The 17,810-nt window shown below is 35.1% G+C and overlaps 1 protein-coding gene across 1 annotated transcript; it reads right to left on the bottom strand.

The window, feature by feature from the left end:
• Positions 1-715: 715 nt before the first annotated feature.
• On the bottom strand, positions 716-13,068 carry LOC145677652 (uncharacterized; the record flags this gene model as incomplete). Its single annotated transcript, XM_081748084.1, is given in 3 exon segments — positions 716-1,230; positions 11,800-11,892; positions 12,454-13,068. Coding segments are annotated over 3 exon segments (968 nt in total), but the record flags the coding sequence as incomplete, so codon positions are not given.
• Between the last annotated feature and the right edge of the window lie 4,742 nt (positions 13,069-17,810).

The following is a 17,810-nucleotide window of genomic DNA, read 5'->3' as shown; positions in this document are numbered from 1 at the left end:
ACAAGGATAAGCCCAAGAATTAGGAAATTAGGACAGATTTCATCCACTAGCTTTTGTTATAAAATTGTAATTTGTAACGATGTGGTTCCCATAAGAGCCACCATTGGATGAGATCTCACAAATAAAGTGATTGATTTCTATATTTACTAGAGATTAATCTTTCTTATAATCTGTTTCTTGCAAACGTTCGACTATAAGACAATTTCATTATTTGAGATTTTGTGTTAAGTGTCAATGTGTCATACTTTCTTAGTGTTTCTACCAAAGATGAGTGAAAATCATGTGGATCTTACGTTAGAAGAAAAAGTGAAGATTGTTGAAGCAAAAATTTAATGAAAATGACAATGTGATGTTTTAAGTGCGTTTTCGTTCTGAGAAATAATATGAAAAATAGTATACGTGTGTGCAGCAGAGTTTTAACTTGAATGATTGTACCTTGGTGAAGTCTCAAATGATATACAAATGTAAAGTACAAAAAAGGTTTTTATTTGTTCTATTAGAGAAATTAAACTTGTATAAAGTGGAAACTTGTTCATCTATGTCCGTTTTATACAAGTTTCAGTATATATATACCTAGGTATGTATATATATGAACACGTCTTGTATAGCATTGTTCATGTTTTACAGGAAACTGTATTTTACAACGTTTTATGCTTTTGTAAAGTAACACGCAGCTATGAATTTAAGTGGTATATATATTGTATTTACATCGTAATTTTCTAGCTCTTACTTTATTGTCTATTTCTTGTTTTTAAGATATACAACTTTCTGATTGTGTTTGAAGTTAATCGTTTTAATTAAAATTATACAAGGAATTTTTATTTTTTCAAAGCTTTGTAATATTATACAAATTGTTTCATATTTTACAGAAAATGTGCAATCTAACTGTGTTGATAGCTGTATGGAGGTTAGTTACGTACAAAATCAACTTATTTAATAACTTGTAATAAATACATAAAACATTATGCTATCAGTAAATCCATCGCTGCTTGGGATGATCCAAAGTTTCGTGAGCTACTGGATTCCTTTCTCTGCGTACATTGGAGAGTAGATGATCGACCTTAATGCAACCAAAGTAAACTCTACGCTTAAGCCTACCAACTCTTAGAAAGTCCACATGCAAACATCCTTCAGCTTTTTGGTGTTTCTCGTTGATCTCCAATTTGTAGATGTGAAGACACACTTCTGTTATGTTCAAAACAGCCGTACAAAATTCAGGAGTCTTATCGGCTAAAAATAGAAGGTGAGTACAAAGTATTATACGTGTGTACATTAGATGCAGCAGTTCTGATATTTTAAGGTTTACATATAACAATAAACAGAAATGAAACATTATAAAAAACAGAAGTATAAAGAAGTTATTAAACCTGTAGTTAGAGACGCACTTGCTTCATCTTACGCACCACGCAGACACACACATATTTCATAAATGTATACTAAATGAGTCACTAAAGTTCCCGAATTGAATATTTTTCAAGCAGAGGAAACAGGCTGTCACAGAAATGACAGCAGCAAAACAAGTGCATATGTTTGTTGAATGACGAAGAAGTTGCAACAGGAGCAGGTCAGCAGTGGCGTTAAGTAGGTCGGTCTCGGTCTAGTACAGTATGTTTCAAACACGTGAAGGCGAATGAAATGAAGTTTTATGTAAAATTGGAAAAAAACAGCCACGAAAACCCATGGGTTGTTACAGAATGCTTCTAAGTATGAAGAATTGTCTACCTAGGTAGAACAAGCACGGTGGTGATGAAAAAAAATACTTTCTTAGGTGATTTTCAGGTAAATATTTTGATTAGTTATAGACTAGGGTTTTGTAGTTATGTTTACTTTCCTCCTTTTTCATTTAAATGAACCTTAGGTAATGTTTAACAATAGAACTGTAGCCATAGATAAATATTAGTTGTTAATATTATGAGTATCATTCCATAATACTTAACATTTACTTATCCAAAAGTAATTTAATTTGATTCTATTTATATACAGCACTGTTAATTATATATATATATATATATATATATATATATACACTTCATTTAATGAGTTCCATTATGATATATATTTATATTCACACATAATTAATTAATATCATTAATTCCATTTTTTCTCTTTCAGATTAGGCTGCCTTAGATGTCGTTAGCTGATATCAAAAACGATGGGAGTGAATAGTTCCTTGCCATGAAAGTATGCAGTCAGGTAAAAGAACAAATTTACCTAAACATAGACTGAAAGATATTACTAGTATATCCGGTTCCGAACAGCTTACAACTGAATAGTTTTGATACCGGCAATCATCAAATCAAATGATAAACCACTAATCAATATTAATTTTATCTTGTTTATAAAGTTTTAAATATGTATTATTAACAATAATACTCAAATATTTTATAGAAATCAATAAGTTTTAAATACTGCACATGCAATGTAAACTTGTTCTTATATATTTTTTGGTACAATATAATTTTTGTGTTTTTTTCTTTTAGCTACTCTTTATATGGCACAGAAAGATGTCTATATCATTAACTCCTTTGCGACATATCCAACACAAAATGTTAAACAACGCAGAATATGGAACAATGTATAAAACAAAGCGAAGTTGTTAACAAGGACGAGAAATAAGACTATTGAACATCAAAATATAACAAATCGAAATAATTACAAAGTGGTGATAAAATCATGTTTGTAGTGGCGACATTTTAAGCGGTACATTACAACCTGAGTTTCCAGGAAATTAGTAATATCCTCGCCATCAATAAGGAGACCATTAGACATATAATTCATTAAGATTGGGGAAAAGCAATTGCCACAAACTGTGTACCACATATCTGAACGTTAAACAGAAGGGACAACAAGTGCAAAGTTGCAAAATCTTCGTCATGATGGTGGATTCTTCCTCATATTTCCTCAAAACAATTATTCCGAAAGCCAGATTTGCTCGAAACCAGGAATTCAATACGGTTTCACGTACCTTCCTTTTACCAAACGACAATCGTATGCTTGGGTAAATTCAGAAAAGACAATTAATTAAGGTTAACATTCAGCAGCTATGAGTCAAGTTCATGTTGATTGCCTTATTTGATGCCAAGGGTCTCATCTGCTCCGAATTTGTTACAGAATGTCAGACTATCAATGGCAGTTTGAACCTAGAAGTCATGAAGCGACTCCCCCAGTGCGTGGTTCATTTTAATTAACTTCAGTAATTGGAGTCTTATCCACAACAATGTCCTTCACATAACTGAAGATTCGAGTCCCCACCTTCCGCATGGGTCTCGATACACAATCCTTAACCCACCAAGAATTGGCAAACAGAATTCAAATTAGTGATTTTCACGTCACTCTCTTCCCCTGATATGACCCTTTGATGATTATTTTGTTTAATTCAATGTTGTGTTCTTTTGTAGGTGTTTGAAATATTTTGATATGTACAATGTGTTGTGTTAGTTTGGAAAATATTCCTGGAAAACATTCGGAATACTCTTCACAAATTATTGAAAGTTTATTTTATATTCTGACAACACTATCAAGTCAATATGCACATTTTTTTTTACCTGTGGTCAGGATGGTTATCTTTGCAATTACATTCGTGAGAAACCATTATACTAAAACTCTTAAAGTTTAAAACACTTCTATCTATTGGAGATATATTTTTGTTCACTATTATGCAATCATCTTATGTACGTACATCACTACGTAAAAAAAAAGTTAATACCGAGTTGGTAGCACTGTATTACTATTAGTATTGATGATAATGTTTTCGGATAGTATATACAGTATGTATAATGTTAATAAAATTTCTTATAGATAATTTAAATACTACATTTGAAGGTATTTGAATTATTTTTAAAATTTTATCATTGCCTGGGTTTACGATTCTCAAATAACACCAGTATTTCCTTATTTATGTCCATTATCTACCACAACTTTGGAATATGTCATACTTCGAATAGGCTATCTAAATCCGTTTTGGAATATTAAAAACCCATTTTACACTTTGTGAGCATTCCTGATAAGCTGGAACCCTAATTAATTGAAAGAACATACTCTTGACTCCTTCAGTCTTCAAGCAAGCAAATTACTACAACCTGTCAATAATATATGTTATTGAGAACTACATGATACTTGACATAAAGTTTGCCATAAGTTTTCTAAAAATTGATATTTGTAAACAATATTAACCTTTCTGTATGCAAATTGAGTCAATAAATAGCTCGAATCTGGTCACCAGAACCTTTTAAATGAAATATTTCAAACCAGCTTTAACCCTTTGGGGATCCGGTGGTACAATTTGTACCATACGGGTGTTTCATGGTACATTGCGTTATAACTCTCCTATTTGAGCTTTTTCGTCCCCTTGTTTTTTGTTTTTCAAGTCCAGAGGCATTGTAGAAGACCTTAATTAGGGTTTCACACCTTCCTGCGTCGAGACATAGGAAGTGATGACGTCATAATTCTAAAATATATATTTTCTTTTATTAAGCCTGTGTTCATTATTTTTTGCCGGGCTTATTTTTGCACGTAGAAGATTGAAGTTTTGCACATTCAGTCCACCGAGTAGTATTTACCAGATTTTTTTTCAGATTTCTGCGTTAAAACAGGAGGAGATCCAGAGGGGCAAAAAGTTAAAAAAAGGGGATATTTTTATTAAAAATCCCTTTCTTCGGGATTTTCCCGCTTTAGATACATGGTGGAGACATGTGAATGACACCGCCTGAAAGGCAGTTCTATTCTGAAGAAAATGATGTGCAAACCATGATCCTAGGGTAATTAGGGAAGTCTCAGGGAATTTTTACAAAATATCCTTCTGTATACGGGAATATGGGACATTGTCGTTATATATTTTTTTGGCGGGCTTACTTTTGCACCTAGAAGATTGAAATTGTGCATAAACATTCAGCCCACCTAGTAGTATTAATCAGATTTTTTCCAGATCTCTTCGTTAAAACAGTGGGGTCCAGAGGGGCTAAAGATTGATAAAAGGGATATTTAGACCAAAAATCCCTTTTTTCGTGATTTTCCCGCCTTAGATACATGATGGAGACACGTGAGTCATACCATCTGAAAGGCAGTTCTATTCTGAAGAGAATGATGGGCGAAACATGCCCTCGGGTAATTAGAGATGTGTCAGGGAATTTTTATCAAAATATACTTCTGTATACGGGAATATGGGACATTGTCGGTATATATTTTTTTGGCAGGCTTACTTTTGCACCTAGAAGATTGAAATTGTGCATAAACATTCAGCCCACCTAGTAGTATTACCGTAATCAGATTTTTTCCAGATCTCTTCGTTAAAACAGGGGGGTCCAGAGGGGCTAAATTTGAAAAAAGGGATATGTAAACCAAAAAATCCCTTTCTTCGGGATTTTTCCGCCTTAGATACATGATGGAGACATGTGAATGCTACCTCCTGAAAAGCAGTTCTACTCTGAAGAGAATGATTGGCGGATAATAGTCCTAGGGTAAATAGAGATGTCTCAGGAAATTTTTTACCTGAGATCATGGTGCTTTGCGGTAATTTGGGGCATTGTGGGAATTCTTGATAAAATTTCTCCCGCCCTTAGTATTCAAGATAGAAACTTGAAATTTGGCACACACATTCAGTATGCCAAGTAGTATTTATCAGATTTTTTTGAGATCTCTACGTTCACACAGGGCGTTCCAGAGGGCCCCAAAGTGTGAAATTTTCTCTTTGACATCATTTTCCCCTCTCCTGGTATATGGTATGAGCATGTAAGTGGTACCATTTGAAAGTCAGCTCCATTCTGAAGAGGTATAAACCATGATCCTAGGATAAACAGTGACGATGCAGTAGCTGCTTGACTGAAAGTCTAAAAAATACCCCAAAAACCCCGGATCCCGAGAAAAGAAAAAAAGAAAAATGCATTTGGAACTGTGTTCTCCGAATATTACGATCATTTCTATCTTCTGTTCCGTCGTCAGCGGCATCTTAGATCACTGGCAACAATTAGATATTATGTCAGTAACAATCAAAGTTTTCAAACTTTCAGTGTTCGTAACGTGCAAACCATAGAAAATATATTAAAAAAAATTACATAATTAGATTTCAGAGCTTACATCAGTGTTAGTTGATATGCGACATGCCCCCTTCTAATTTCAAATTTTGAACTTGCATTTAAGATGTGACCATGGGCATCATGTACTCTACAAGTTTCACTATCCGTTTACGACCATGTCTCATTAACAGATTTCACATTTTTCTTGATTTCGTGGTTGAGCTAAAACATTAAAAATATTCAGAAACCTAAAACTTCTTTACAACTATTCCCCACAGTGACGTCAATGGAGTTTTTCCCTACTGTCTCTAAGCCTGAACTAAACATGTGTAAAAAAAATCAGCTTGTTCCGAATTAGTTCCTCTGATAAAACTAATTTTTCTGGTCGAAATATGGCGATCTAGTAATAAACCTAGTCAAATTGGTTGTAGTTATCTAATACTATCTATAAATTTCTCGAAAGTAGCCAGATCATTTTCCCTTGCTCAACTTCATAGTTACTCTAGTATATGCCTAAATTTATATAATCTTCAAATATAAACTTTCATACTAACGTAATAACTAAACAATCTTCGAGTTTAAATATTTGAACATTAAAAGTTAAACACACTTAACATCTGATAGATGGTTAAGCTATGAAAAGGGAAAATAAATTATGTAGTTTAAATCTGTTTCCTATTCGAAGTCACAAACTTGAAACTTAGTAAGTGATATGTTAGTACGTGGACTGAAGTAGAAAAGAATATTGTTGAATATTGAATATGTATATTCAATGTGCACTTGCTAAAATGTAATTCATAAGTAAATGGAAAAAACAACTGAAAAATGAATTGTGTTTGATACTATTACGTAATATGTAACGATATGTACGTTTAAATATTAAGAGGTACTAGTATATAATTAATTATAATGTACAGTAGTAAATTAGTGGAGATTAATACATGATAAATGATAAATAGTAGGGTGAGTTCGCCAATAGTCGACCGCTGAAAAAAAAAATCTTACTTCTAAGCATTTATAAAGCGTGATGATTTCATAGGATTTGGCAAAAGTGAATTATTTGTTTTATTTGGGTTCTTTTCTACCATGCCGTGTGTTAACTGCACACTTTTAAAATTTTGCAGTGATATAAAAATACATTTTACGAAAACTCATCAAAATTCCCAATTGTCGACCATCATCGCTCAGTAGTCGACCACATTCATGCTATTAGTCGACCGCGCGCAATTTCTATTGTTTCTATCACGTAGAAGTAATTGATTGCCTTAGGTGATATTTCGAAATAGTATTATTCGCGAGATTTGAACTTGACAAAACGATTATATAGATTTTATTTAATTTTCATTAAGGTTTTCTCCTTAGTGATTATAAAGGAAAGAATCATGCTATTAGGATTTGATACATAGCTACTCTATTTGGAATAATGGATTTGAATATTAAATAGAACTTCCACGTGAAACAAGACTTCTCTCCTGCGTTATATGCACACGTTATCTTATCACTTATATTACGGTTTTACAAATCCTAAACAAAGTACGAGTCTCTAATAATTTAGAAAATCCTAAGTGTTCACTTTTCTCCTGTGTGAAATATGTTTCTCTCCGGTGTTAGGTTTCTCTCCTGTGTCACTTGAGCACATCGAGTTATCTTCTCATATGTGATAAGGCTTCTCTCCTATGTTACTTGAGCACATCGAGTTATCTTCTCATATATGATACCGTTTCTCTCCTTTGTTACTTGAGCACATCGAGTTATCTTCTCATATATGATACGGTTTCTCTCCTTTGTTACTTAAGCACATCGAGTTATCTTCTCATATATGATACCGTTTCTCTCCTTTGTTACTTGAGCACATCGAGTTATCTTCTCATATATGATACGGTTTCTCTCCTTTGTTACTTAAGCACATCGAGTTATCTTCTCATATATGATAAGGTTTATTTCCTGCGTTACTTGAGCACATCGAGTTATCTTCTCATATATGATAAGATTTCTCTCCTTTGTTACTTCAGCACGTCGAGTTATCGTCTCATATATGATAAGGTTTCTCTCCCGTGTTAGGTTTCTCTTTTGGGTTACTTGAGTTATCTTTTCATATAATAACAGTAAATTCCTGATTGTTTATTCAAATCATTTATATGGTACAATCTGAGCACAGGAACAGCTTATCTGTAAGTTCTTCCCATGCATAGCCAGATAAATCGGTACATCGAAGATGGAACCATTTATCACATTGACCGCAACCCACTGGTTTATCCTCACTTTCCAAAGCAAAATCGTTTATCATCATTCTACATCCTGCACACATGGCTCCATTGCCGTAGTCAATTACATTTTCTTCATTGTGATGTTCTTCTATAACAGCAGTGGTCGTCTTCTTCGATCGTTTCTTTAGATTTTTCTGTTTGTTGCTCTTTTTTGCTGTTCTTTCATCCCTTTTGCGTTTCTTTTCCTCCTCTAGTTTTTTTCTGTTTTTCTTGTTTTGCAGTCAGTGCGCGGCGATATTCTTCTGAGCTAATTGCAAACGGTATCTTCTCTACCTTCTTCTTAGGCTTTTTGACTGGACTCTTAGGCCAAAACAGATGCTTTTTGAAAGTTGGCATTATATATATGGGTCTAATAGTTTTAGGTGTTGTTGTGATATTCTTCTGACTTGATTCACTTGGTCCAGTAACAACATCGCTTTCAATGTCCATTTTTTCTTGCTGTGCTTCTGGTATAGAAAGCAAAGCTTCAGTAGGAGGGTCTTTGGAAGAATAAATATCTTGCCGAATATCCTTCATAGGTTCAGTTTCATTCAGTGTAGTTTATGTGTTTCCTTTTTTCTCATTTGATGGCACAAATTCTGGAATAGACGCTTCCTTTCTCAGAATAATTAAAGGCCTCTGATTCTGTTGTTGGAGCAAACATAACTGAAAGTTGTTTTGTTCTTACAGCTTCTAAAGCGCACTGCATATCGAATTCCGAATAGCGGAAAAATTTTCTTTTATATCCCGGAGCCATGCTATCTGTCAAAAATACACAAAATTTAAAATGCTTCGCTATATTTCTAACAACAAAATGCATTGCTATATTATAAAGCAGTAGTAGTCAAGAATATATCAACAAAAGTTGTTTTTCAATATCGATCATCTTAATATTTCAGTGTTCTTCCCGAAAGCAGGTTCTGACCTGAAAAAACCTGAGCCGAGAGAATCGATATTTTTATTGCCATTAATCGGATGATAATGACGTCCCAAGGACGTGAGACCTAGAGTTTAACGTGAGCTCCGAACCAATTGTATTCCCATGGAAAATTGAACCCAGGACTTTATTACAAAGCAGCATACGTTAACACTTACTTGAATTTTGTTGAATTTATTTATGTCCTTTAAGCATTTGTGGCACAGGACGGGATAGGGGAGGGAGAAGGATGAGGAAAGGTGTCGGCCAGAGCCTATTATGTAGATAACATCATGACATGCGCCTGGTATAACTGACAAAACCCCTAAGAAACCGTCAGAAGGGGTTTCAACCAGCAAATTTCTCCATTTCCAAATCGTAATCCAGCAGGCTAGGCACTGGACAACGTGTCTGGTACCTGCCTCCAAGAAATTATTATTATTTCTCTCATTCAGGGAGACGTGGTAGACGTACAGGAAACCCTTCTTGTTCTCGTTTGTTTGCTTGTTTCTTTGTTTATTATGGTTTAACGTCCCTTCTTAGGAGCGAGACTATGTAGAGACATGGATCTACAGTTTATAGTAATATTCGAACCGCTTTAATTCGTTCTATGCTCTCCCGCTTCGAATTGAACCCGGAGCACCAAAGGCACGGGTGATACCCATTAGACCAGCGAGGAGGGCTTCTTATTCTCGTGTAAAAAAAAAAAAACTTGGTTTTACATTGAAATAGTAGATCGTCAGAAAAAGAAACTTTCAACTAAGTTACTGAACAAATTCCAGTCAGCAAAACGCGAAACATGCTATGAAACAGTGCGGTCGACAGGTGGCAAGAAATATTCCAATAGTTGACCAACACGAGAAACAGGCGGTCGATTTTTAGAATAAGTCACGAAATCAAAAATTTTATACATACATGTTGAAAAACAGACCTTAATACCAAACAGGAAATAATTTGAAGCAATTTGGCGCACTAAGAAATAATCCAATAATCGACCACCCTTGGTCGACAATTGGTTTGTATGGGAAAGAAAAAATGCCAAATTCCGACCACATTTTAACATGTATTTTTTCATTTAATACTTTCCGGTTATTGACAAATTATACTGTACAGCTTCTAGGATAACTTAGTTATGTAACAAAAACATTTTTTACCTCACGTACTATCTATATCCTCAGAAAAGCGAAAAACAACAGGTGCACAAGATTCCCATTACACGCTGTCTTAAACTGTGCACCTGAGTCGTAATTCTACAGATACGTCGAAATTTATCGGTGAAAGACGACCAGCTGGCCAAGGGAAAGGGAAACAATGATTGTCATTGGTGGTATATGATGCAAGCTTTATCGTGAATCACTTTCCGCTCCAAAAGACCATTAGATATATTTTATATAAACAATAGTAAGCAAAAATGGTCGATTATTGGATGGCGGTCGACTATTGGCGAACTCACCCTATAACGACACAAATATTAATCCACATAGTTCATTTAATTTCAGTTATGTGATTATTAATATCTACTATTCACTATATAAATGAGAACACATTAGCTGATGTCACTTAAATGTTCAATATATTGTATTTGTTTGTTCCATACACGGCAGCAAACTTATTTGCTTCCTTATAATATGTCGTCATAATTATATTGAACAAACCATTCCTTAGTAAACGTTCGTTGCCATAACAACGAACCCAATCAACATACAAACATTATATATTTAACCAACCAATCAATATCAATCTATACAACTTTTAAAAGAGATTTCCTTTTCTTTTTCTTCTTCTTTTAGTTCATGTAAAGTTAAAACACTTTTGCCCTAGAGCGGGATATACACGAACATTACACAAATATTATCGTTGCAATAGAGATGTAAGTAATTATATAATTCAGGAATATGTGATGTAATTTAAAGATATAGGAGTTATTTGTAAATATCTTGCTTAAGGATTAGGGCTTACTTCAAAATTCGTGTGACCACATTTTAACGTAAATTCTCTTGTGAGTGCAGTCGAAGTGGACACACCATCAGGCAGGATGGCCATCATACATCAAATATGTGTTGTTACCTGCCGTTAGACGTGATTTTCAAATTTTCATTGTTTGTAACGTGTAAATCGTACAAAATATGAAAGAACCAATTACATCTTTGGATTCCTGAGCTTATCCCGATTTTTCTTGATATGCTACATGAACTACTTTCCTATTTAAAATTTTGAACTTACATTTAAAATAGCGGCCATAGTCATCATCTACGTGGGAGTCCTCTCTACTACCACTTTCCATTAACAGAGCTTACATTTTTTTCTCAGATTTTAAAATAAAGGTTGCCCATATATTTTTGACTCAGTTTAATGTGAGATCCGGAACATATATGCTTCCATTGGAGTCTCCAGCGTCGAAGGCGCTTCGCTAACCATATAACCAATAATTAAAAAATAATTTATGTCAACCTTCCTATTATTAGAAAGTGATATTCCAAAATAGTTACAATAAGTACTTTCTCTTTTATCAATTTTTTACGAATGATCTATATTGAAATTACTATTAGGTTCTAGCAAATTGGTTATTGCATTTTGTATAGAAATGAAAGATCAGGGTTTTAAATTAAATACGATACATTCTTACCTGAAGCACTTTTACTTAATAAGGTCACATTGTTTACTGATAACTCAATATGTACTTTATGTGCCTCGTAGTCGAATGTAACTTGGAAGCAGTCTGAAATATAATATTGAATAATTAGTTAGTCCATGTACAATAGAAATAATTAAAAAAAAATGAAAATTTACATATTCTATGTGTTATTTACTACCATTGTGGATTTCTATTATCTTTTTTCTTCAAATTCTTACAAAAGTTTAGAAACAATCATTAAAATTTACTTGCTACCCTCATAATAATACTTTCAAGACCAAGTATTGATGTCTGGTAAACCTACAGCTTAATGTGGAATCTGAATTATTATAACGCGTTCAATTTTTTCAAGACTCCTTTCAAGGCTTTTTTTTTTTTGGTATGATATCGCTATTCCAACTTTTCCACAATCAGTCAGATAAGTACTCGCCTCGTCTACGGTGACTACAAACTTCCACCAATCTCTCCACGTGATGCTTGTACAGCTCTCAACAATTAGTTTTCCGTAATCGATATGGTTGGTTTTCGGCCCATGAACCATTGAGCCCAGAAACCACCATTGACATATACTGTATTTGCCACACTTCTTTTAGGACAAAATACCATTAAATTATGAGAGAAATATCTGAGGAAAAAGGTACATACTTGTTTTCTTTAAGACGAGTCCTTGCAGCAAGAAGTTAACACAGCACTTGCAGGTTGTGTTCTCACATCTACAAACTTGTGGAAATGATCTTCGTCTTGTGAGAGCCAATTTTTTCTTGTCTTGTTCCTCTTCTTCCTCACTCAAATCAATATTTACACTTACTTCAGGGCTCTTTCTTTTCGATTTGATTTTGAGTTTCTTTCTAGTCTTCCGTCTATCTCTTTCTTCTTCTTCATCATCATCATCATCTTCTTCTTCTTGACTTTCTTCATCTGAATTTCTTTCTGCTTCGTCTAGTTTTTCTTCTTCATCATCTTCCGATATGTTTTCTTCTGTGCGAGATTCCTCATTTTCATCACTATGTGACTCTTTCTGTTCTTCAGTGCTTAAGGATTCTTTGGGTTTTCTGCGACGTTTCTTATCCAGTTTTCTAAGGCCATCTTCTTCTGTCTCTAACAAAGAATCGAAATCATCATCTTCGAGAACCTTGTCAACCCAGGGCGCAACACTAGACAGTGCATCTAAATCCTTATTATCATCGGTATCCTCGTCATCACTATCATCTTCATCTCCCTTCTTGTCATTCGCTTCATTATTTTTCAAGGTATGGGTCTCTGTAATACACAAACACGTTCTTCGATAAGTCTAAAGTAGAGAACATCACATGCAATTCTAAATTTTAGCTACTATTGAGTAAGAAATTATTTGTAAGAACGATGACAAATCACAGAATAGTTTATGAAAGGAGTGTTAATTAGAGAAATGATTAGAGAAAAGAGAAAAGTAAATGTATGTAGTGCTTATTTATTTATAAAAAAGATTTTGAGATTAAAATAAATTGTTTTGCCTCCAATTTTACGCAATACCGAGTTTATACAAGACAGAGCCTACTATCAATGTGGACTCCGTACCACTACTGGGTGCAATTGAAGGGTGTACAGATCATCATGCAACTCTCATAGTATAGGCTATGAGAACCTATTATTAACTCATAGGCTGTTCCTCAACGCACTATCTTATTTCCAAGAGAGCTGGATTTCGTCACCATCACAGCTAACACAAAACGACTTTACAAAGACTTTACTGATGAAACTGAGTGAAGTATTTATAGGATATGTTGATGAGAATACTAAAGAAGATTGGAATTGAATGACAGATGGCAGGCTGGGTAACATGTGTCAGAAAAGTAGTACTTAATCCAATTTGTTTTGCATATAACTACATTCATGTCTAGTTACATCAAACAAACTGAAAGCAATTTTGTATCCGACCGTTATAGTAGTGTGATTGAAATCCGGATATATGAAGGCTCATAAATATGAAAATTACCAGTATAAGCCGCTAAAATTAGTACAATAAACATTGGGATGATCAGAACTTTGCATTTGATTCAATTTTACATGAATTCAGAGGGGCACTTTGCGAATGTACCTTGTAAGAGTATTTCTAATTGTTTTCTGAACTATAAGAATTTTGGACATTCTAAAAGACTGTCCTAAACATACAGTATAGTGATGGAGTCCTCACAATATGAAAGTTTAGCGCCACGCACTTAATAGGAATATGTAAGATATGAGTACACAAGGGAGACACGAACACTACATCTCGGGGATCATTATGCTACAACGTTAGCAAATTGTACAAAAGAGGTTTAAGTGAGTGTTTATTTTTATTATCTAGTTTTAATCCTCTTGCCAATGACAACGCATCCGCTGGAAGAAAAAGCTGCTGAGATAGGAGCATGGGACAGAGTCCTATAATGAAAGCATCGTCAATGCAGTGTTCTTGGCTGCTATGTTGGCATTCTAGTTTCTTGAATTGCTGACATGTCCCGGCACTCAGCAAATCACAATGCGCAGCCTTGTTGCTTTAGCTGACAACATTTCACCAGAATGACTTGCACGAGGACGTTTACTAAAGACATTCTGCAGGTCAATAATATCGTTTTGAGAGTCAGTGTAGAGAAGCAAACGACGCATCGAAAGTTGAAGAGAATGATCGAGGGCAAGTTTAACTTCTATCAGTTCAGCTATGAATATTAATACAGGATATACACACCAAATTCGAAACTGTCCTCGTCTCTGATGAAGGTACAGCCAACAAAATTCTAACTTTTTCACCCATCTGTATACAATACATTAAAACGGGGATGGCCATTCAGCGAGGTTTCACTGCATGCTGCCGTGTGAATTCATTCAGGATGAAGGAATCCTGTTTGAGCTAATCTAAAATAGCAACGCTCCGAATTCGTGTTGAAATTCCCCGTTACTTATATTTTGTTTGGCGTGTTATTACACCGAAGGCTCAAATAGGTCTTCAGCAGCACATACAGGGAAGTGGTCAGAAGGGCGAAACTCCATGAATTTCCGATATGTTGAGCAATTAGCAGTCTTAAAGTTGAAACATGAAGGATGAAATGAATTAGTAATATGCAGACTCTGAATGATAAGAAAATGAGCTCTGTCACAGAGATCTGGGTGCACTTTCCATGCGAAGGAAATCATTAAGAAATACTAAATAAGGAAAGATTAATTAAAAAGTAGGTGCTCAATCCAATAAAGAAGTTAATAGGGCTGCCATTATTAGGGACAAGTATCCCAATCTCATCGAGGAATTCCTTTAACAAACGACCGCGATTTGTCAGTTCGAATGAAACTTCATAGGCAATGGTAGAATTCAAATCTCCGTCAATCAGCACGAGTGACTCAGATTGAATAATCTAAAACTGAATCGAATCGGCTGCCTAGAGGACTTCAGCATGAGAAGTATACAACGTATATTGTGATCGGGGAAGGGAAAAAAGCTGGCAGCGCAACTACTTGCAAACGGGAGTTTATATTAGTGCATTGAAAATGAAAATCACCGAGTATTTCAATCGCTGTGGCTCCATAAGGGTGTCCCTCAGTGTGCTTATCACTTCTATGAATCGAGTAACATGATAAAACAAATGTTTGTGTAGGTTTAAACTAAGTTTCCTACAAGCAGACAAGTGCCAAGAAGTGGTCAGAGACAGTTGTTTTAATTACTCAAGTAATTAATAAAGTCGTTAATCTTTCACTGTAGAAGTGTATATTTGGGAAGAGTAATATTTAAGACGAACCTTGCCTCTTAGACCAATTATCGTCCACACATTATCCATAAACTTCGTCGTCTCCCAAGCTTTATTTCAGTTATATCGGATGTAGCTTATGAACTCATGGCGATTTCGGCTTCGTTTGACAGAGGACATGGTCATCAAGATGACGAAATATATATACTATGATGACAATCCAATTTGATTCCAGCAATGTACAGAAGTATGGTAAATGATGATTAGGCGATGCTAGTGAAATATCAAAGTTATTGACAAGTGGTGTATTCAGAAGTTTTCTAGATAAACAATGATAGTGATTTTTTTTAATTGGGGGTTCTAGATGTGCAGAGCCCAGTTTGGATGCAAAGGTAAGATGTTTAAATTGTCACAAAATTGTGAGCAGTCTCAACAACATCGGCAAATGGAACAGGAAGCGAGATTGGAATGCTCTCTTTTAGACGACGTAACCGTTTTTTGCTTAAAATAGAATTAAAAGTTCGAAAATTTTGCAAGGTGAACTTCTTTTCAGGAATATATTTGTATATATAGCGTCGTAGCAAAGGGAAATCATTTAGAATTATGCTCAAGGATATGCTCACATTGTATTACAAAGGAAGTGTTTGAAATGGTACGCCGGGATCTGAATATCTTTTGAGAGATCACACCGAGTACACCTCACATATGAAACATCTCTCTTGAATGGGGCCCGTACGAAGCGTGGTGACTATTTGAAGATCAGAATAAGGCATGCTCCGAAACACCAGAAAACGTGGACAAAATACTTAACTGTGATGTAATTGTTTTGAGAAGTGGTGTTTATAGGTTTAAAAAGTAACTGAACACGAATCTCACATCAAATGTTTACGAATCAAAATGGCGGACAGAAATTACAAATAAACAAGCTACGGATCTGAAATTGGGTATACAGAGATATTCGATGTCGCTATGTATGAATCCTATACCAAAAGTATAAGGTTCAAAATGGCGGATTGAAGATGGATGACAAAGTGCAAAACGCTGCTATGGAACTGAAAGCGGGTAGGTAGAGGTTTTCGTGTTCGCTGAGTACTAATTCAATCTTTAAAAATCAAAATCCAATATGATGGATCCAATGTGGAAAACAAAATGCAAAAAAATGTACGAAAAGGACATAGGTGGTTCTTATGCATGTAGTATAAAAATACCTATAGTACATAGCGGGGCAAGTAAGGGTAGATGATGTGTTACAATATGCAGGGAGTGTGTTTTACTGTACTATCATGTCAAAATTGAGGCATAGAATGCAGGGCAGGTTCTGCAGCCCACATTAAAGTTTTATACAAACATGTTGCAAGCATAGACAATAATTATTTTACTACCAACTCCCTCCCCCGAGCAGATATGTGGGGATCGGCATGTGTTATATATCGTTGAAAAGCTTGCACGGAGTACACTTTACACCTGTAACATCTCGCTTGAATGGCGTCTGTAGGGTACGTTGCAATTATTTGCAGATACCATCTGAAGATCCGAACAGTGACAGTGAAAAATCTATGTTGGAGTTTAAAGCATCGTTATGCTACCACAACTGTCTTTCTGGTTTCACCTTACGCCGTGTACACGTATGAGCCATATGCATGACAAATGTCCACTCTAATGAGTAGCGATGGCACCGACACCGAGACTATAGTCTCAATCTTATCTCTAATTCGAGACCGATAAGTGCTTTACCAAATCGAGACGAGACCGTGACGGAGCCCAGGCTCGCCTCAATACACATACGTCCATTCTACACTCTTGCAACTTTTGTCCACCATATTGGATCTGTCATATTGAATTTTGCACTTTTAACATTGGATTCGTACTCTGTGACCACGAAAACCTCTACCTACCGGCTTTCATTTCCACAACAGTGTTTGTATTTTGTCCGCCATCTTGGATCCTCCATTTTGAATTTTACAATTTTGATATCCAATTCATACATAGCGACGTCGAATATCTCTATATACCCAATTTCAGATCCATAGTTTGTCTTTTGTAATTTGTGTCCGTCACGTTGTATCCGCCATTTTCATTTGTAAACATTTGCTGTCAGATTCGTATTCAGTTACTTATTAAACCTATATATACCACTTCTCAAAACAATTACATCAAGCTTCCAATTTTGTCCACATTTTCTGGTGTATCGGAATGTGCCTTGTTCTGATCTTCAAATGATCGCCACGCCTCGTACAGGCCCCATTAAAGCGACATATTTCACATGTGATGTGTACTCGGTGTGACCTTTCCAATGATATATAACAC

This window comes from Thermobia domestica, unplaced genomic scaffold, assembly GCF_964235325.1.
Source record: "Thermobia domestica unplaced genomic scaffold, izTheDome1.hap1.1 HAP1_SCAFFOLD_1166, whole genome shotgun sequence".
NCBI lineage: Eukaryota > Metazoa > Arthropoda > Insecta > Zygentoma > Lepismatidae > Thermobia > Thermobia domestica.
Note: the sequence above shows the minus strand (reverse complement) of the source record. Positions and strands in the feature narration are given on the sequence as shown.